Below are 22,165 nucleotides of genomic sequence, written 5' to 3'. Positions count from 1 at the left end.
TATGGTTTGGGCCCTCTGCTTTGGTGGTCAGACTTTTTTTATTTCTGGGTCTTCACTTACACACTCAATACATTCTTAAATTATTTTTTTCTTCAATATCTTTTCCTTATTTATTGTGTCAGGAAATACTGACCCTATTTGCCAAGGGGATTTGGCGATGAGCAGACTTGTCCATGAACTTGAAGTATTTTGATTTCTAAAACAAAGTAGTGGTGAGTGTTCCACAGTCCTATGACATAAGGACTCCAAAAAAATAACGATGGAGAGCAAGAGTTATTTAGTCCCTGAGAAATGTTCAATAGAAGGCTCAGAATTTAAGACAAAATTATTTCCATATTAAGTCTGATTTTTCTTCGATGCAAGTAATGTTTTGGATTAAACAAATTGGCAAAGTGCACTCCCTGTATCAGAGAATCACTGTGTAACATGGTTCTAAATCAGCTCCATCCAAGGGTGGTTCAAAATGATCAGAAAATAGGTTTTCTTAAAAAGAGTGCATTATAAAGTTTTGCTGGAAGATGCAGGGGCACTAGAGCTGTTTCATTTTCACAATATGAGTCTCCCAAGTGAGAAGTGACAGGGAATTGGAATGAGTAGTCTGCCAAGTCCCCTTTTTGTATAGGGAAGGCCTAGTATGAGGTTCACCCATAGGGGGGACCCTGTTTCTCCCGTCTACATATAGTTTTGAACAAGGTGTGTGTTGGGGAGCTACAGACCATAGAAGGTGTGGGACCCACCTCTCCCAGCGCACCTGGAAAAAAGCCATAAAAATGGAAGAGCATTCCTCTCTGTGCGACTGTTTCTCTCTCCGTCTCTCAAGCAGGCAAGCACACAGCCAAGAACACACACAAATGCATGAACACAGTTGAACAGAAAGTACACATATCCTCATTCTTTATTTGAACTCTGAAGACTCCCTTATTCGGACCCAGGAGCTCACCAAAAGACAACGTTCACCAGAAGAGGTGGGAAGGTGTCACCTGGGAAACTGGGCTCAAGTTTGATGACTTTCAGGATTGGAGACAATGTAATGAACAGTCAATGAAAGTTGGATGTGAAAGCAAGTTTTAAGGAGCCCGCTTTAGTGGTAATGTAATTATGCTTCCTACCTCAACTGAACACACCTGGAAACCCCAGTGGGACTGGTTTCAAGCAACTTTGGGGAAGGGACAAAGGCTGAGCGTGAAGTGACCTGGAATGAAAATGTACCTGCCCACAGGTTGGCACTACTATAGGGCAGCTAGTTGCAAGCAGACAGTGCCGGGAGGTAGGGGGTGGGAGGGTGATCACAAGTCAATGTGATGCTGGTGGTTTGAGCTAGAATCTCAGCTAGCAGCTGTAGACAAGATCCATAATGAGATAGAAAGCAGAAGTTGTGAAGTCCAGAGCCAAAAAAAGGTAGGAAAATTAGCAGCTCTGCTAGAAATCTATAAAGCAAGACTGTCTGTGACCTGTGAATTGCAGAAAAAATCAGATACTGTGGGTGGAGACCAGTGTGTTGTAACATGAATGAGAGAAAGAGGTGGGAAGAAGAGAGGAGCAAGAACAAGAGGATGGTGGGATGGAAGCCGCCACAGTGGAGCCTGGATGGGCCCACTGGCACCAGCTGGAATTAGAGGTGGGATAGATGGGGATGTGAGGTAAAGACAATAGAAACAAGGTTGACAGGGCTGGAAAGAGACAGAGGGGGATCCACGCCGTGGAAAGGTAACGATGGCTTCTCGCCCTCCCTACCTGTTTCCTCCTTCACCCAGACCCTACTGAGAGCAGGGAACAAACCAGATGAGATCTCAGATCTTAGAAAGACAAAGAGCTGAGCTGCAGGAAATGGATGCAGTAGAAGTTCGAAATCAGTATGCTCCACAGCTGAACGAGCTTCATCTTGATTTTTGAAGCTGAGAAGAAAAATCATAGCAAAGGAAACAGAAAGGATGCCAGAAAATGAAGCATTAGTTGGCAGATGACCATAATTAGAAGAGGGGGAAGTGATCAGGAGAGCCGGATGATACTAACAGCCACGTTACCCAGAAGCGAAGAAGACAAACACCATCTACATTTCAGGCAAATAATAAGGTGTCAGCAAGGCATCAACCTGGGCTGGGCAGGGTGGGAGGGTGAGGGGTGGGGTAGAAGAGGTTGGAAAATACTTGCAGTCAAAGCTCCAGCTGGAAATAAGTGCCAGCTCTCGCAGCTGCTGGGAGACATCCTTAATGATCTCCGTCAGTTGGAAACCAAGCCTCTGTTACGGGCTCTGACTCAGGAAGCTGACAAGGCAGCAGAGCAAGAACAGCCGCTGTCAGCAGAAGAGAGATGTTCACCGAGAATTCAAGAAATGCTGAGTGAATAATAGCAAAAACAGATGATGTAGCATCTGCTTGATCATCATAAGGAAACAAAACAAAAAGGGGCACCAGGCTTTTTCCTTCCTGATAATAGAGAAATGTCTTCCTGGGGGAAAAAAGACATGTTCTCCTCCACAGACAGAAATGTCAACGAGCAAACTAAAAGGTGGGTGTGCTTCGCGGGCAAGGGAACAACATCCAGGCAAGTCTACTCAACCACGCTCATCGAGAAGAGGTCCAGAAGCCCAGCCAGCTCCGTAGGACGCTCTCTGAGCGCTCTGGGGCACTCCCCACTGTGCCACCTGCATCTCTGCCCCATCAAGGACGAGACATGCCTGTGAGTGACTGACGTAGTTGGGAAGAGAGGAACACAGGAGGTGTTGGGGAAAAAAACAAAAAAAGCTTTATCCTCTGATCTAGGAGACAATAGGATTCAATTAATAAAAATGTGTCAGCATGGCTACTGAGTCCCATACCATCTGAATGGCAAGCCACCCAGCCCTCTTTGATGGTGGCTACAATAGCGACCACTCCATTTTATCTTTCCTCAAATCGATTTGCCTGGAGGTCAACAGGAAGGGCTGTATGTTGGCCACCTCTGGGACTCAAAACTCCCTGCTATCAAATCAGTTCCAGCACATAGCAATCCTAAAGGACAGAGCAGAACTCTCTTTGGGTTTCTGAGACTAAATCTTGACAAGAGTCAAGAGTCTCATGTGCCTCCTATGGGGCGGTTGGTGGGTCCCAACCGCTGACCTTGTGGTCAGCGTCTCACTGCATAGCCCACTATGCCACCAAGCTCTACCTCCGAGATAGCTTCAGTAGCTGGTAAAGCAACTGCCTCTCACATTGGCCCTAGTGTGATTTCATTTATAATTAGTAGCCCCCAAAGCTCTTTCTTTTCCACATCACTGGCTGATCTGGTTAATGCGGTACAAGCAAGCCCTCTCTTTCCTGGGGATGTCTGTCACCAACTCCCATGGGAAGGACTTCCCTCACTATCATCTGACTTCTCAAACGTGGATCCAGACACACTTTCTTATCCTGCCCTACTTAAAAAAAGTACTTTTCCTAAAACTTGGGCTTTTTTGGCACGATTAATCAATGTCTTTCTGAACCTTCCTTACTTGGGAATACCTACATGTCTTTCTAAAAAATCTTTTGCAGCCCTTGTGGCCTAGAAAGGAGCCGCTCACCCTTCTGGATCCTGTTTTTGATTTTGCACTATTTTCTTTATGTTTCCAGTCCCAGATTATGAATGAATGTTTGAGACAGCTCATGTGCTTCAAAATCCAGTATTACACTTACCAGAGGCTTAGAACTTGGTTTTATTATGAAGAGGTCTTTTTAAGGCAAATGATTGAAACCTGATCTATATTGTTACACATTAGGCTGATAACTGCAAGGTCAGCAGTTCAAAACCACTGGTCACTCCAGGGGAGAATAAGGAGGCTTTCTCCTCCGGTAACAATTTACCGACTTGGAAACCCATAGTGGCAGTTCTGCTCGGTCCCATTCTGTTGCTCTGTGTCAGAATCACTGGATGGCAGTGAGTTTGGTTGGGTTATAGATTAAGGCACCCATAAGCTATAGTCTTTCATTTTCCCTGGTCCCTTCCAGCCTATGTGATGTGTCATTAATGTACTTTTCTAATGCACTTTATTTAATACCAGGTTGAATAACATTTTAGATACATTTGTTGTAAGCTGAGAATTATAAGTAGAGTTTTCAGGAGTGTTTGTTGCCTATGCTTTTGCTCTCGTCCATATTTTTAATAAACCTATCCAGTGGGTCAAAAGCAAACCCACTGAACTTACATGAAAAAAAAGACAAATTATCAAGGGTTCATGAAGGAGGGAGGGGAGGGGAGAAGGGAAAATGAGCTGATACCAAGCGCTCAAGTAGAAAGAAAATGTTTTGAAAATGATGATGGCAACAAATGTACAAATGTGCTTGACACAATAGATGGATGTACGGACTGTGATAAGAGCTGTACGGCCCCACAATAAAATGATTTTTTTTAAAGAAAAGAAAAGAAAAACACTGGACTTGGTAGTAGGTGACTTATTCCTCGTGAGGAAAGACGTAGGCACCAAAGTAGCAGCCAAGTAAACCTAAACCTGTAATACAACACCGAACGGCACACCGTTTGATTCCATGTCATTTAGAAAATCACAGACAGGCGGATTCTACGTTTGCTTCCAATGACGAAAGTGAGACGGCCAGACATTTTCAGCTAGCAAAATCATTCATAAAAAAAAAAAATGTAGAACTCAACATAGACTCCCAAAGCTGCTTTGGTTGATGTGGAGGTAACAGCCTGCAGCCCCATTGGCTTCACCCCCTCCTCTCATGGGCACCCCAGAGCTCTACCATGCTCAGTATAGAAACTCCTAGTTTGAAACAGGATGGTAATATGGGCAAAGACATGATCTCAGCAGCCAAGGGGGCCTTAACCAGTCTCCTGCAATTGTGTCTACATTCTTTAATTCCCATTCAAAACACCCTGTAGTTTGATGATGGAATGCCTAATAAAAAGAGGTCATTTTTATTACTCCCTTCAGCCAACCATCCTGTGTTACATCCAAGTGTGTCCATGTTCCCAAAAGAGCAAAGAGTGACTACATAAAACCTCTCCAAGCCACAACCATACACCTTCCAAAGGGCTCAAGGAAACCATCTTTGTGCATTGTGGACCTTTGACTTTACTGAAGCAGAGGCAGCAAGGACCTGCCAATGGTGTTGTGAATGGACTGGGACATCTGCTTGGGGGCCAGGTGGGAGAGCCTCTCGGATTCTTCCCACTGTGAGTTTCCCCACGTCTCTGGTCAAACAGTAGCTCTGGCGGACAATGACCAAAGCAAGGTTTGTTTCTCTGTGGTCCGGTGCAGTGTGCGCTGATCGTCAGAGTCCTGGGTGGCTCTTTATTCCCTGGGAACATTAGACTCTGCCTTTACCCCCTCAGCTTTTTCATCTTCCATGTCAGATCATGGGGGCCTCGAATTTAGATCTCAATGTTGGCCCTTGAAATCTAAACATGAAGTTGTGGGCAAAGACTTAGTAGCAAAATATTGCTTTTGATTATAAATCAGATATCCAACCATCTGTACAAATATACTGGCCAAATTCATCTACAGGAAGAATCTTCTCAAATTCATTTTCAGGTTATAATTTAAGGGATGCTTCATCCTCGCCACTGTCCCCATCCTTCCCATCCCCCCACCACACACCACTGCCACAGGCAGGATTGACCTCAAGCTCGTGCCAGCCCACGGGAATCCAAACTCTCCCTTATTCTTTTCGTTATTTCCAGTAAAACGGCAGCCCTGCTCTGTGTCGGATCCCCTCGCCTGTGCCGTGGGCGGGGCTCTTCCTCCCGCCTGAGATAATGCTTGGCTCCACCAATGATCTGCCCCTCCGTGCACCTCTCTGCTGTCCCCATCCATCAGCATTTGCACCTGCTTCACTGTCTGCTGAGTTCATGGTCACTAGCTGTTGCCCGGTCCTTCTGCTTCCCTTCATGGTCAAACATAGTTGAGGGAATTGCGTCTACATTCTTTAATTCCCGTTCCTCACTGCCCATTCAATCCTCACAGACCTTGCGTTACCAAGGGCACCTGTGGGTTGTTTGGTGTTTTTTCATTGCGAAATATATTTGGCATCTTTGGCTTCTCAAAAGTACCTAGACTTTTGAAAACTTTTTTTTTGTTTAAAAAAAAAGGAGCTGATACCAGGGGCTCAAGTGGAAAGCAAATGTTTTGAGAATAATGAGGGCAACAAATGTACAAATGTGCTTGACACAATGGATGGATGGGTTGTGATAAGCGTTGTATAAGCCACCAATAAAATGATTTTTTTAAATGTACAACCTCAAATGGGAAGCTGATATCAGGGGCTCAAGTGGGAAGAAAATGCCTTGAAAATGATGATGGCGGCATAGGTGCAAATGTGCTTGACACACTGGATGAATGTATGGATTTTTATAAGAGATGTAAAAGCCCCCCAAAAAAGTATTTTTTTAAAAGGCAACAAACACCCATTTGGTTAACAAATATTTATTGAGTGCCCAGAATGAAAGCTAGAGCAATAAACCAGGTCTCTGCCATTGTGGCATTCACATTAAGAGGCAAAGGAGAGCCAAGCAACAGGCAAATAATTGAAAGATCATTCCAGAGGGTTGTAAGTGCTATGAAGACAAAGTAAGAGAAGCTAAATAAAAAGTAACAGGGAAACAGCACTGAGAGGTCGAGGGAAGCATCTCTAAGTGGGAATATTTGAGCAGAAGATGCGTAGGCAAAAATCACGGGAAGAGCATCTAAGACAAGAACAAGCGCCGACATACATATAAACAGCATCATGCTTACATGTATGAAAGGGAAGGCTAGAAGGGAATAGGAAAATGTAGTCCTACTAGATAAGGAAGGGTTTCTGAGTCAAAAGGGGAGTGGACCAGACCTAGAAGAACAGTGAGCCGTGTAGCCTTATGGGATAAGGTTTGACTTTCCCTCTTGGTCTATTGATCTCTTAAGTAGAAAGGGTTGGAGGGATTGAGGGGGTGGTTGGGAAACAATCTAATGCCTGTTTCTTTCTCCCCGCTTTAGGAGCCAATAAGCAAACCAGCCAGACTTGGATTACAAGCTAGAATGGGTTCTGGAGTGAACTCAGCTGGAACCTGAGCAGTGATGAAGCCATTCCAAGCCCCCTCCTTCCATCTCTCAACCCTGGGCTGAGCACAGAAAGTGGTTCAGAAGGGTATCTACCAGGCTACAGTGGAACCTTATGTCAACACCAAGCCCCTGAGGGAGCGTGTTAAAATGCAGTCTTCTTGACAAATGGGTGCGTAAGTAAATGTGGTGAAGGAAGCTGATGGTACCCGGCTATCAAAACATATAGTGTCTGGGGTCTTAAAGGCTTGAAGGTAAGCAAGCAGCCACCTAGCTCAGAACCAACAAAGCCCATGTGGAAGGAACATGCCAGCCTGTGTGATCACGAGGTGCCGAAGGGTTCAGGTATCAGGCATCAAAGAACAAAAAATCATATTGTGAATGAGGGAGAGTGCAGATTGGGGACCAAGACCCATCTGTAGGCAACTGGGCATCTCCTTACAGAAGGGTAGCGGGGAAGAGAGGAGCCAGTCAGGGTGCAGTGTAGCAACGATGAAACATACAACTTTCCTCTAGTTCTCAAATGCTTCCTCCACCACCACCACCACAATACCCCCATCATGATCCCAGTTCTACCTTATAAATCTGGCTGGACCAGAGGATATACACTGGTACAGATAGGAACTGGAAACAGGGAATCCAGGACAGATGATCCCTTCAGGACCAGTGCCGAGAGTGACGATACCAGGAGGGTGAAGGGAAGGCCGGGTGGAAAGGGAGAACCAATTACAAGGATCTACATATAACCTCCTCCCTGGGGGACAGACAACAGAAGGGTGAGTGAAAGGAGACATTGGACAGTGTAAGATATGACAAAATAATAATTTATAAATTATCAAGGGTTCAAGAAGGAGGGGGGAGCAGGGAGGGAGAAGGGAAAATGAGGAGCTGATGCCAAGGGCTTAAGTGGAGAGGAAATGTTTTGAGAATGATGAGAGCAAAGAATGTACAAATGTGCTTTGCACAATGGATGTATGTATGGATTGTGATAAGAGTTGTATGAGGCCCCAATAAAAAGATTTTTTTTAAATGCAGTCTTCTCTCAGGATCAAGCCCCAGGGGTCAGGGTCACTAAGGGAGCGTGAAATCAGCCTGGAAATTGGATGAGCTCGTGTATTTGTGCCTCAGGCAGAAAAGTGGAGCTCAAAGATACTCTCCCAAAGCTAAGTCCCCTGCAACACACCAACACATACACACACTGACTTCAATGTACAGTGGTCATGGGTGGGTAACTTACTGCCCAGAGCGTGTGTATGTGGATAAGGAGTGTGAGTTTATTCTTATGGCCCTGATCAGAAGGATCCCAAGATCTCCTGTACAGATGTTTAGAGCCCAAAAGATATTTTTCAGAAATCCAAGTCTTTCCCATTGGGCTGCTTACTGAAGGTGGGAGCAAACCAGAGAGAAGAGAGGAGAGGTCAAGCCCCAACCCTGTCCCGTTATCATTGGTTTCATCCCCCCCACATCTTAGTCTCCTACACAGGGACAAAAGTCAGGCTATTTAACATCCTCCAATTCAACCCTGTCCCATTGTAATTGGCTTCAAACCCAACACATCGTCATCTCCTACACAGGGACTCAACCCTTCAGCCACTCAATGCCCTCTTCCCCACTTCTAAGGTCATTCTCTCCTATAATTTTGCGGGTCCTACTACATCATTAGACTGAATTTGTGAAGGCGCCTAATCAAAGACATGGAGAGACCGGGCCTCAGCGTTCCCAGGGATGCAGTGCACTGCGGGCTGGAACAGCAACTCTCTAAACACCCGCTTCTGATGGCATCAAAGAAGCCATCGGCCTGTGTCCTGAGGTGAGAAGCAGGGGGCAGGCTTTTCCTGTCTTGTGGGGTCCCATCCAGCAGCCCTGCCTCCAGGTTCCCTCAGGAGAGGGAGGAGGGCAGGATTTCATAGTTGAAGCCAGAATATTCGTGCAAATGATTCAAGCTGAATAATTTGAAAAACAGTTCATTCTGAAGACTGAGCAAGGCTCTAAGGCAGTGCATCAGAGCATTTGCTTTCACGGGACTGAAACCAGGAGGAGGGGTTCACAGCACCCAGTATGAAGTTGCCGACAGAGATCTAAGAAGGGGGAGTGGGTGGGAGCAGCTTTCTGATGGCTACTCTCCCTGCTTCTGCACCTTGGCTACATCTCACCACGGATTTAGACAACCCTCGCCTTCCCTGGGTATGAGTTTGCATGTCTGAATTTTATGACAGTGTAATATTTTACTCGGAAAAAATAACCTGAATGTGTCCCATAATTAGGGCTCGGATTAAGGAAGCTAATGGAAAGGAAAATTCACCAGGGAAAAGAGAAACCCTGACAGAGAACTAGGGTAGAGACACAGGATCAAGCCAGACTCAACAACAGGGTGCTGGGGACAGCGGGGAGTAAAGATTGGAGACAACACATTGGTTGGCACTTGAAACCATCTTGATCAAGCCTTAGGGGCCTGTGAATGTGCTGGGGAAGGAAGAACTTCAGGCAAAAGCAGTGAGCTGTGTCACTGAGCTAAGGAGGGCTGCTGAGGACCCACCTACTGGTGATGCCCCTTCTCACCTCCAGCAGGTTGTCCCACAGCCCCTACACCAAGGGGGCTGGGGGCATCTGCAGTTGTCACATCAGCAGGTGTCTGTCCCTGCATCATATTCGAAGCCAGATAACTTGTCCAAAGGCATGTGGGTTGAGAAGCCGTGAGTCTAAGACCTGAGACCATCCATTCACCTGAAATCCCACCTTGGTCACTTCTTCCTCGTAGGTGGCTTGATCCTCCTTTTCAATCTGGTTGACAAAAGAGAAAGAGAAAAACCCATCGCATTGGTAAGTGACGTGCGCGCTCTCTCCAAACGGAATTAACTCAACTGTGGATTGACAGACTACTGTGTAGCTTCTTTCCCTTTGCAGAAATCCAGCCCCCAGAGCCCCTCTCTTCAGCTTTCTCTATTCTGATCATCTCTGGAAAAAATACTATGGCCATGGGTCTTCCTGGCCTGAGCCTTCAGTTATCTTTATGATCATTTGACTTGGGTAATCATTGCTGATGATCTTGAAACACACACACACACACACACACAAAGGAACTCAAAGTCCTACCACCCTGCACACAGACTTTGAGAGAAAACCAGCCTTACTCCCCAGACACTAAAAGACACGAATGCGCATACACATAAAATATCTGGGCTCACATGATAAAATTGAGGTCACATTAGTGCATCCTTATTTGGGGGAGATAGACTAGACTGTGCTCAAGAAGATAAGCAATGCTAAGTAAAAACAAGATAACCCGGTGGTTGCGGGCAGGTTTCTCCACCTGAGGGGTTGCGTTACATAGCTGCAATTCATACAGGTAACAGAACTACTGTGAAACAAGGCTTTGTTGAACACTCAGAATACGGCCAAAGTTCTTCATAATGAATAAACAGAAAGCAGCGAGATACAGATATTAAGGATGTGACGTATTTTCCACTGTGGGTGGAGTTCATAGGGATTATAGCTTTGCTCTCTTGGCTAGCTTAGGGAATTTTAAAAATCAGAAATAAAATTCATATGCAGGTGTTAAATAAAAGGGCAGTACAAAACATAGAGAGAATCTAATCAGTCATACTGATTGAAAAGGAAAACAATGAAACTGTCTCTATTGACAAACATCATGACTGTCAATGGAGAAAACTTCAGAGAGCTTATGAAAAAAAAGTTACTAATACTAAGAAGTGAGTATAGCCAGGTCACAGAACACAAGGTCAATATACAAAAATCCATTATATTTACTTATACCAGCAGTGAACAATCAGAAATTAACATTTTCAAAGTACCACTTAAAATAGAACAAAATCACTATGAGTTACCTAGGTATAAAGCAGACAAAATATGTGCAAGATCTGTGTATTAAAAGCTATAAAACAAAAAAGATCCACAGGAATGAAGATGTATACCATGTTCATGGATTAAGAGGTTCAGTAGTGCTACAGTTCTCCCAAATTAATGTACAGATTCAACCCCGTCCCAGTCAAAAATCACATCAGGATAATATTGTGGAAATTGGCACAACGGAATTTATATGGAAAGTAAGGGAACAAGATTAATCAGAACAATATTTAAAATGACAAAAATGGAAGAAGATTCAATAAGTACTTATTGACTGGTTTCAATAAGTACTATAAAGCTGAAATAATCAAGACAGTGAGGTACCAGTAAAAGAAAAGGCCTAGAGATTAGTAGAACATAATAGAAAGTATAGAGATAAACACACACATATATGGTCAGCAAATGAGGCTTTATACTCCCCGTGAAGAGTTACAGACTCTGAAACCCACCAGAGCCATTCTACCCTGTCCTGTAGGGTTGCTATGAATCACAATTGGCTCCATGGCAGTGACTGATTGAATGATATATGGTCATTTGAGTTTTGATAAACATATAGAAGCAACTTAGTATAGAAAAGATAGTCTTTTCAACAAATCACTCTGGAACAACTGAACATTCATATGCACCCAATCAAAAAACTCCTGAAACTCAACCACATCATTGATTAAATATTTAGTTCTAGATGGAAAAATATACCTAAATGCAAAACTTAAAATTTCTAGAAGCAAATCTGTGACCGGAAGTTAAGCAGAGATTTCTCATCTACATACAAAAAAAGCATGAATCATAAAAAGAGCTGATAAAGTGGACTTTATCCAAATATTAAGCTTCTGTTCTTCAAAAGACTTACCAAAATAAAAGGAAAACCACCAATTGGGGGAAAAAAATACATGCCAAACATTTATTTGTTAGAGGACTTGTATCCAGAATATCTTGTTAAAATTCTCAAAATTCAATAATAATAATAAGGCAGCAACCACACAATTGTTTTTAAACTGGCAAAAAATGAGCAAACACTTCATGAAACAAGCTATGTGGATGGCGTCTGGGCTCCTGAAAAGATGTTCAGTAGAATCAGTCCTTAAGTAGAGCACGATTCAAGCGTTCCGTCACCTGAAACGTGTGAAAGCAATACTGCACTCTGCGAGGACAAGACCTTGATTGAGAGCTCGAGCCCTTTTCTTAGTTTTGCTCTGACCTGGGAAATGCTAGGTTAATTCCTGACTTGGGTTGGCTGAAGAGGCCAAAATTAGATTGCCAGGGCATAACCAAAGGCATCCTGGCGGTACTGTGGGCTAAGGACTGGATTGCTAATCCTAAGGTTGATGGTTCAAACCCACCAACCACTCCGTGGGGAAAAGCCGAGGTTGTCTACTCCTGGAGAGTTTTACAGCCTCAGATATGCCAGGAAGCCATTCTATTCCATCCTAGAGGGTTGCGATAAGTCAGGACTGAGTCCATGACGGTCGTCTTTGATGGTTTTTGTTTGTTTTGTTGCATATTTTAAGGCATAATCACTGAGGTTCTGAAACATGACTAGAAAGTCAGAGGTTGTCGCCTGGGGGAAATAGAGGGAGCGTTCAGAACCACGATTGGAAGGGCTAGTTTGCCTAGTTCCGCACAATGAGGAGGAGAGAGTAGAGTCTGCCCTTTTTATTTCAAGAAGCCTAAGAGGAAGACAAACCATACCATGGGCCAAGTTTGGGTCTGCGTGCCTGGGCAGCAGCACACAGCTCTCCCCAGCTTCCAGCAGCTGGTACACATACTTGTAATTATCAGTGTACACTATCAGACCCCTGATATTAATTCCTTATGGGTGAGCACTCTTCTGAAATAAATTCTAGCTTGTCAATCACATTAATGTGTATCATTGCAAGGATGTAAATATGTATAAGTCTGTGTAGGTCCTAATAATTCCAAATAAACTCAAAACAATATGTAATATAAAACTTTCCCCCTATATTTAAAGGGGGAAATGGAGTATTTTCAGCCTTTTTATGGGAGGAATCAGCATGTAGTCCATTCAGCTGATGACCCTGGTCCTCAATTTGACAAATGCCTACCTGGGCCCAGCCCTCCGCAATGAGTGATCAACAAAGCACAAAGCCAGAGTTTACTTCCATTTGAGACTCAAGATTAGTTTCTTAGAGGCCAAATGTATGATGTCTGGACACCATCAGTCATCTTTCCTGGGCTTTGATTTTTATTGACTGCTGAAATGAAAGAAGGGAATTAGCAAGAGACTGAAAAAGGAGAGGGACTAGGGAGATTAGAACCACTGAGTGTAGGTTTAGAGTGGAGCCATCCAGTCTCTGTGTTGTCCCCTAGAGGGATCAACAGTCTCACTGAGGGATGGATCACTCATAAATGCCACCTGAGCAGCTGGCATCCCTCATCCCCTTTGAGTGCCCACAGCTATGCACATGGTCTTGATAGACTATATTTGCAGAATAAATTGGACCTCCAGGCTTTTAGTGTGGGGGCTCAACTTGGTACAAGAGAAATGCTATGAACAAATGAGTCAAAGGGACTCACAGTGCTGTCCAAAATTTGCATGACCGATAGACCCCCAAACCACGGGATCTACCATGCCCAATCATGAAACCCTGAGGAACAAGACAGAAATGCTAAAGAATTGAGAAAATAGGTTAGACTAGGAGGGAAATGCTCAAGTTTCCTTCTATCCAAGGCTGCTGCCGTGTCCGGTCCAGAAGCAGATCATCAGACCAATTGGTTCTAAGTTTAAACTATAGCCTCGTTTTGGAGAACACCTGTCCAAGGATGTTCCTAAGGGTCCCAATAGCCTTTGTCAAAATGGTTTATTCTCTCAACGCAGGAGCTCAGGAAGGGCATCTTTGCAGAAAGCAAATCTGCTTCTGAAGACCTTTGTTGGCCTTCTTCCCGGTGTCATTTAGTAACTCTGTTTAAGAATAAATTTGGTCTCGTTATTTGGCTTCTCACGCCTGGGGTTTGAGAGAGCGTGAAACCAGGGGAATTGACAAGCTGGTGACACAGCAGTCCGAAATGCACGATCTTAGGACCTTTGGGAATCTGAGAAGGAAAATTAAGTATCTCGGGTAAGACTCAGATGGGGCAGACCAGCACAACATTGGACTTTTTGTACTGAATGGAGCTATGACTGAAATCCTCCAGGCACTCTGTCCCCGGGGAAATGACCATGCCTGAACAGGCAATGTCATCTGTGGAGGGACCTCCTCTGCTGCCCACAGAGAATGCTGAGGGGAGAGAGTCGCCACATGCCGACAGCAGGATCCACTGCACAACTGAAGCCGGAAAGTCTGGGTCCAAACAATCTCTGGCTCAAATCTGTAATGCTTGCTCTCATTGTCTTCCACATCCCTTTGAGGTCCTGCTTGGACCCCAGCCACCCAAAGAGCCATCCCTGGACTTGAAGCAACCACCAGTGGTTGACGTGCCTCTTGTATAATGAACCTCCTCTGACCAGCACATCTCCTAACCATCTCAATGTATCAAAACCTATCTGTCCTGGGTGAGCCCCTTTTATTCAGGCCACTTAGGAGGGCCTCACTAATAACTAAAGAACTCTGGTGATTTGGCGATTCAACATTTGGCTGATAATCAAGAGAGGGGCAGTTTAAACCCACCAGCCGTTCCTTGGAAGAAAGATGCTGCATTCTTTAAATTACAGAATTAGATTAAAGCCCTGGAAACCCTGTGGGGCAGCTCTGCTCTGTCCTACAGGAATCGACTCAGCAGGAACAGGTTTTTAAGTTAATGACTAGATAACTTAAGACATGATTTTCTATTAACGTCTCTCAGTGGCTACTGGCCTGGGACTTTTTCACAATTTAAACTCTCACAAGTCTGCTTGAGGCATAGGTTCTCAAACTTATTTGGCCTACCTTTCCCATTTTAGGAAGAAAAAAAAATTACTCAGAGGCCCCTAGCAAACAAAACCTTTTGTTACCATAGCCAACATTCCAAGATAAAGTGTAGGCATCTACCGTTGCAGCCCCACCCTGGATTATTCCAGTACTCCCCACCAGGGGGTGGTAGAGCCCACTTTGGGAAATACTGACTGAAAGCTTTAGCATTTGGTCCCATATCTTTAGTACCGTTCATATTTCTTTCGGAAATATCACAGATATCTGATCATTCATTGAACAATGACTTCAGTCCAAGTGTAATCCTTTCAGGAATGTGCAGAGGGGGTGCTTGTTGAGCATGCTGATCCCCAAGCCTCCCCAGTGAGGATGTCTCCAATGTGAGTTCTTACGCATCCTGCATCAGTAAATATCAGTGACACCCACATGCAGTAATGTGCTATACAGGTGTGGCTATCAGAGTGGATGTGAGAATCTCAAACACAAATAGCACCCCCTACTAACTTAAAGAATAGATTTGGGTCCAAAGACTCAAAGGACTACCATGTTGACCTTCCCCAAGACAGAGCAGATGAAGGTGCATGTCTCTCACTCCAAACCTGCTGATTTCCTCGCTATCTAGATCGCTTGCTCTTACCCGCTTCCCATCCTAGTCTATAAAGCCCCTGGCCCCTGAAGCAAAGCCAGTAACTCCCTGTCCGGGGTCCCCATGGCCCTGTGCGCATTCTGATTGTGATAATATTGGCGCCTTTACACCCTGCACTCTGGCCAACTTAGTCTCTCATGTGATCCTCATAAATTACAACTGTTGGCTGTGTGCTGCCCTGTTCACTTCTCCCAGCACAGTATATGGAACTTAATATGTATGCAATAAAGTTTGTTGAGTAACTGAGTGGATAAATAATCTTACCACTGAGCATGTTGGGAAGTTCTAAAAGCGCATTACCATCGAGTCCGTGCTGACTCCTATGGACCCTAGAGGACAGAGCGGAACTGCCCATGTGGGTTTCTGAGACGGTCACTGCTGACAAGGTGAGGGAAAACCTCCTCTTTCTCCTGAAGAAGTCTGGTGATTCCAAAGTGTCGGTGAGCAGCCAATGCTCAGCTCGCCGTGCCAACAGGGTGCCTGCTGGAAAGCTAGGCGGGTGAACTGGTTTAACCTTTTCTTTTACACGTACCCCGAGATTTCCTGGGAGTCTTTCACAAGAAGTGAGGTGCTCATTTTTGCAATCTGTTATTTCAAATACCACTCTAAATCGGGGGTCCGGCACCTTTTTTCTGCTAAGGTATATTTGAAGAGTAATTACGTCGCTCTCAGGCCCTTCAAAATTATCAGCTTAAAAATTAGCCTGCTACATTTAGTCAAACATTTCACTAATCCACCCCTAATAGGATGGCTGAAACTGCTTTTTTTTGGTGAGGTATGTGACTTTAGTTGGTACTGATGATTTTCACGGCCTATTCAGCCCGCTATCAACTGATAAACCAATCAATCACTTTGGAGCCCTGGTGGCCTTGTGGTTTAGGCATTGGACTGCTAACCACAAAAGTGGCAGTTCAAACCCACCAGCCACTCCACAGGAGAAAGTGAGGCGGCCTGCTTCCATAAAGATTTACAGCCTTGGAAACCCTATATACATGAACTCAATGACAGTGGGCTTAGGGTTTTGTCCTAATACATAAAGGAAGCAATGGCTATAGCCATCTGAAAGATCGTACCAACATAGTACACAAGGAAAACAGAAACCACACTAGGTGTTTCAAACAGAAAGGGTTTAATGCAGGGAATGGATCATACAAGTTTGCAAAGGCTGGAAGAGAGCCATTAAGATAGACCGCCCGGGTATTAGTAAATATAGGAAGTAGCTACTAACCTTAAGACAGGGGTAACAAAAGGGAAGAAATGGTGTTACCAGAACCTAGAAGCTTTGACGGGGGAACCCCCACGGCTGGTGCCTGGACCTCTGAGGGGGGAGCTGCGCGGCTGTTGCTTGGGCTTCTGAGGGGGGCGTGGCTTGGCTGGTGGTGGTCGGACTTCTGGGCGGGGGCGTGGTTGGCGCTCAGTCCTTGGAGGGGACCTTGGCTTGGCCGGTGCTCTGACCACTGCGGGGGGTGCAGCTGGCTGCAGCTTGGGCCTCTGAGGGGACGTTGCGCGGCGTCTGGTGCTGAGAGGGCCAAAAGATGCTGGAGGCTGGAGCCAGGGCTCTCCTCTGGTGCTTAAGGGATGCTGACAGGAGCTGCAAGCAGGAAGGCAGGCTCTGCTCCCCCTCCCACCAGTGCCTTCCAAAGGCAGAACTGGACAAGGAGCCAGCTACCACGGAGTGGGTGGGGGTCAGGGGAGCGTGGTTTGCACATTGCCGGTCCCAACATCAAGGAGCAGAGTCTGAAGGGCGGGCTTGGAGCTGAGAGTCAACAGTACGGACGACTTACCTGGTCTTCTGGCAGGCACAGCATATCCAGTCCTCTTCTTTCTTCTGGTAGAAGCAGCCGCTCTTGCAGATGCTGTATTTACGGTCCACGATCTCGCGTTTGGAGTTGAGGAACGTGAACGGAGGGCAGCAGCGTATGCTGAAGTGCTCAGAAAACTTCTGGTTCTTGGAGAGCTTAGGGCCGTCCTTTGCCATTCTCTGACTCATCTCACTGTAAACCGTCGGTGCAAGGAGAGATGGGGAGACGTTAGACAGGACACCAGGCAACGGAGGTTTCTACTCAAGGACCCCGTTCCCTGCTCCTCCCAGAGTTCAAATAACATCTATGGTTGCTCGCGTTCAGGATCGCAACAACACTCTCAACAACTGGCCAATGTCTTGCCCAACTCGATAGAAAGGCCTTGGATTGGGTTTTATTCATGTCTGGGGATATTTTTTAAATCATGTTTCCTAAGAGATAGAGGAACATGAGCTCTTCCCCCCCCCCCATGATGTTCCAAGAAAATGATTTAGAATTGCATAAACGATTAGAATTGCAATGGAAAAGCTTGACAAAGCTAAATATAAACATGGTCAGATAATATTCTAGACTTAGGAAAAGACCTTCTCTCTAAAAAGAAAATACTTATTTATTCTTGAAGCCTTAATCATTCTTCATATGATAAAATGCACAACCAAGAAAAAGAAGAAACTCTTAGTAAATATTTTATTTAGCATGATGTTTTCTTTTGTTCAGTTCCAAACTTGGCTGCACTGGAATCACCTGGGAGCTTTAAACACTACTAATGTTGAAATGCTAGATGCTGAAGGCTAAAGACTGAGAATAGCCCCATTCTCAGAGATCTTGATTGTATTGGCCTTGAGGTACATTCAACATGTTTGAATCTCACAAACATAAAGTTGAACAAAAGAAGCCAGCCATCAAAGAGTGCACGTTGTCTGACACTAGGTGTGTGCAGTTCAAAATCAGACAGCAGCAACCCAGAGGACTAGAACCAGTATTGGATATAGTGGGGGGAGTGAGGATCTGACTGAGAGAGGGCATGAGGGAGACTCATGCTGAGAGCCGAAAATGTTCTGAACCGTGATCTGAGAGGCGTAGAATGCAGGTGGGAAAGGTGTCTGTAAAAATGCAATGGGCTGTACTTTTACTTCTGTGCGTTTTACTTTATGCAAGTTCTAAAGTTTTACCTCACCATGAGAAGAAAGAATAATATAAATAAATGAATGAATGAATGAATAAGCAAACAATAACTAAATAAGTAAATAAATGGGTGGATGGATGGATGGATGAATGAATGGATAAATAAATAAATAAATGGAAATTTGAGGCTTGAGAAAAGTCCAAAAATCTAGGGGGCAGATTGAAAAGCTAAAGTTTTACAACATCCCTCTAGGAATGTAAAAATAGTCCTACTGACTCTCCAGAACACAAGTTTTGGAGCACACAAGTGACATAAATAGTAATTAATCAAAATGATAATCAAGAGTCAGCATGTACATGGGGAGTGGAGGGCACTTCCTGGATACACAGATGTTTCTGCTGCCAACATACATGAGGTCAATGTATGTTGCGAGCGGCCTTTCCCATTGCTGCACCTGTTTTATCATGCAAAAATCATTCATTTATGTGATTAAATTCTCAGTCTTGATTCAGACTTTAATAGTTTGCTTAGTGAGATCTTTCTCACTCCCTTAGCTGGGTTCCACTTCCATATATAGGTGCCTCCCTCTTACACATCTAACTTTCACTGGATCCTTTAAAAAGTATCAATACTTCTTCCTCCATTTCTTTCCTTTTTTCCCCTCCCTTTATTATCTCTTCAACACACTCCCATTTCCCACCTGTTCCTTTCGTTTTAAGGACAGTTATTTTGCCACAAGTCACCACAAAGACTTCCATGATGCTAACCCCAGCTGTCTTCTTTTTCTTAATTTTTAAAATCATTTTATGAGGAGCTCTTACAGATAGCATAACATTCCATAGTTCAATCACATCAAGCAGTATTGCACAATTGCTACCACAGTCAGTTTCAAAGCATTTTCTTTTTTCTTGAACTCCTTGATATCAGCTCCCCTTTACCCCTCCCTCCCCCACCTTACCCACCCAGAAACCCTTATTATTATATTATGGGATATCTCTATATATTTGCCATATGTTACAGCATCCAATGTATCCATTCGCCTACCATTCTGTTATTCATTGCCCCCGCATGGGGTTATACAGTCCTCATTGCTATCAGCTCCCCCTCCACCAACCCCTTCCTGTGTCCTCAGGGAATCATTACTCCTGTTACTGTTTCTGAAGGGTTATCGATCTTGGCTTTCATGCATCCAACTATCTTAATTACACAAATGAACCCATTTGATTCCTCTCTCTCACTCTAAATATTTCCCTTCCCTGAGATACCACATTCCCCAAGACCGCCACCCCTACCTTGACTCTTTCCTTCTCAATTTCACCTACATATGCTTCACACAAAATTTTAGTTCTTCACCATACAATCATATTACATACAACATACAATCAATACTAAGCAGATGGTGGAGTTATTTTCCACCATTCAATCCAGAGTGTATTAAATAGATACATTGTGGGAAGCCCAAGGTTCATTGCTTTGGTGCACACAAAGCTGAATGCTTAACTCAGTTCTCAAGACACTCTCCACTAGCTAGAGAGACAGGCAAGGTGTGCACAGTAAGTTAAAGGCCAGAAAACCCATTTGTTGCATTCAAATATTTACAATTCATTGAGGAAGATTAGGAGGGTGAACCAGATGTGCATTTGATGCATGAACATCAGTCTGAGCCATACAAGGAGCAGCATGCTCTGGGGCATAAGAACGTGCTGGTCAAATAGCGTAAGAAATTTACAAGAAAGGAAGCAATGAAAGGAGGCTTCAAAAAGTCTGTGGGGAATTTTCACTGTCTTTTCACTCCATTTTTCCATGAACTTTTTGGTGCTGTGAAGTACTTAAGGTGACTCTTCTAGCCATAGTCTTAGTAACACCAGCCCAAAGACTGAGTAGTCCTATGTGAATGTGGGATGTCTGTGGCCCACCAAGGACCATGGGGCACCCCTGTGGGGTGAGGCCATGAAAATGGGGTATGTGAACATTGATTTCGCCATCCCACTAGATTTAAAATGAGCCATCTCAGAAGCAGGTGTTGGGGTCTCATGCCATTGAGAAAGAAGAGCCAAGAGTGAAACACATCCTTTGGACCCTGAGATTCCTGTGCTGAACTTCAGCAATCCAGGATTCAGGCAGGTGGGACTCCAGAGGTGGCAGCAGAGAAGCAGCAAAGAAGCAGTGGCGGCAGACACTGCAGAAGAAAGGGCAGCAGACAGAGAGCACTGTGCTGCCCAGCTCACAGAGAGGAAGCTGAGCACCTCCGGGCTGCGGGCATGCTGAGAAAGAAGGGAACTCAGTTAGCCCCCGCCACAGAGCCCGAGGTGAGCACCTTCAAGGCAAGGCTGACTGAAATTCAAAGGGCACTTAATTGAAGGAGCCACGCTTGCCCAAGCAGAGCAGAGGCCAAGGGGCCACGGGGCTGAGAGCTATAAGAGCAAGAGCTAAAAAAGCAAAATAAAAAAACTTTCTAACACTTTCCCAAGGAGGTCAAAGGTCTGGGAGTGCCTGCAAGTATGGCTGAGAGGACCTCGTCCTGACCAAAGAACTGTCTCCTGAGTATTCCAGATCCTGAATTGTAACTCACTAAGAAACCTCATAATCCTGAGCATGGGCTGTGAGTTCTGGGTGGCCACTGTCACCATGGATCAAGCCTGGCAGAGTGGTTTCTGCTCCTTGTGTGGGCAGGACAGTAGGTGCCAAATGTGGCTTTTCAGCCTTTGCAAGGTGACCTCTGCCTCACAGGAATCGGCCTTGGAGTGAGGCTGACCTTGACTCTCCTTTCCCCTTCTGAGGTCAGAGGAGACCAGGTGTTACCTCCATGCCATTCTCACAGCTGGATTGGAGAACCAGATAAGACATCATTGTCGTTGTTGTTTCTGTTGGCCGGTACTGTGGCATGAGCTCTGATTCACCACTACTCAATGTACAACAGAAGGACCCCTGCCCGATCCGATGTCTCCTCACACCTGCCATCCAGGGTCAGCCCACTGTGGCTACGACGGCGTCAATCCATCTCATTGAGGGTCTTCCTCTTTTTCATGAACCTTCTGCTTCACCCAGCAGGACGGCCTTCTCCGTAGGTATGAATGTTTTATGAGCCACGAGATTCGGCAGGCTGAGAGAAAGGCTTTGGGAAGGATGAAAAGGGTGATACGGAAGCAAAGATGCAGAGAAGGAAAGACAGCATTTTTGAAAGCTCTTGACCCTGAACCACAGAGTGAGGGGAGAGAAGGAGTGCCCTGATGCAGGTGTGAGGCCGGAGAGGGGCTGCCCCTGACGATGGAGTGCCCTGAATCCTGGGGGGTGCAGACAACCAACATGCTTTCAAAAGTTGGAAATTTAAGTTCACTCAGAGGCCCTCAAGAGAAAGACCTACTATGGACTCCTGGAAAACCAGCCATTGAACCCTATGGAGCACAGCGTTACGCTGATGCAGACGGGCCACTATGAGCTGAAGTCAACTTGACAATAACATTCTTTCTTAACGATGCTTCTAGACAGGGTCATGCCATCAGCTGATCAAAGAGCAGGGACTTTTTTTTTAAATGGAAGGAAGAGAGATGATCTCATTGATTTGGACTTCTGTAAGTTTAGGGCACCCAGGAGATGCATATAGAAACAGCACCCAGCACTTGGAGCAAGTCTTGAGAATCTTGTTGACAGGAACAAATACAACCTTAGGACCAATGGGGTGATCATGGAGACAGATGAGAGAAAGCTCCTGGGAGGAAGGGTGGGCGCACCTCCAGGCTGCAGGAAGAGAAGCCAGGAAAGAAGGGGCATTAGGCACAGTCAGAGATGGGATTCTCTTGCAAGAGAAACTTCAAGGAGCAAGATATGATAAGCGTGTCCATGCAAGAAAGCCCT

At 45.1% G+C, this 22,165-nt stretch overlaps 1 protein-coding gene across 4 annotated transcripts in view; it reads right to left on the bottom strand.

Annotated features, from left to right (window-relative positions):
• Positions 1 to 22,165, bottom strand: part of LOC101658167 (myelin associated oligodendrocyte basic protein) — a 54,825-nt gene that overhangs the window by 8,768 nt on the left and 23,892 nt on the right. Inside the window, exons 3-5 of one of the 4 annotated variants that reach the window (XR_006680537.1) lie at positions 17,167 to 17,376; positions 16,611 to 16,901; positions 9,566 to 9,787 (exon numbers count right to left, since the gene is read on the bottom strand). Coding sequence is in view for 2 of the 4 variants with exons in the window: in XM_045295042.1 (XP_045150977.1) it covers positions 9,748 to 9,787; positions 17,167 to 17,372 (246 nt within the window). In the remaining 2 variants the exon portion in view is untranslated. The remainder of the gene's footprint in view (positions 1 to 9,565; positions 9,788 to 16,610; positions 16,902 to 17,166; positions 17,377 to 22,165) is intronic. The other 3 variants (XR_006680538.1, XM_045295042.1, XM_004708563.2) reach the window with 3 other exon arrangements.

This window comes from Echinops telfairi, unplaced genomic scaffold (assembly GCF_000313985.2).
Source record: "Echinops telfairi isolate 266 unplaced genomic scaffold, ASM31398v2 ScPeMD7_4225;HRSCAF=4972, whole genome shotgun sequence".
NCBI lineage: Eukaryota > Metazoa > Chordata > Mammalia > Afrosoricida > Tenrecidae > Echinops > Echinops telfairi.
The sequence above is the reverse complement of the archived record's forward strand: the minus strand, read 5'-3'. Positions and strand labels throughout refer to the sequence as shown.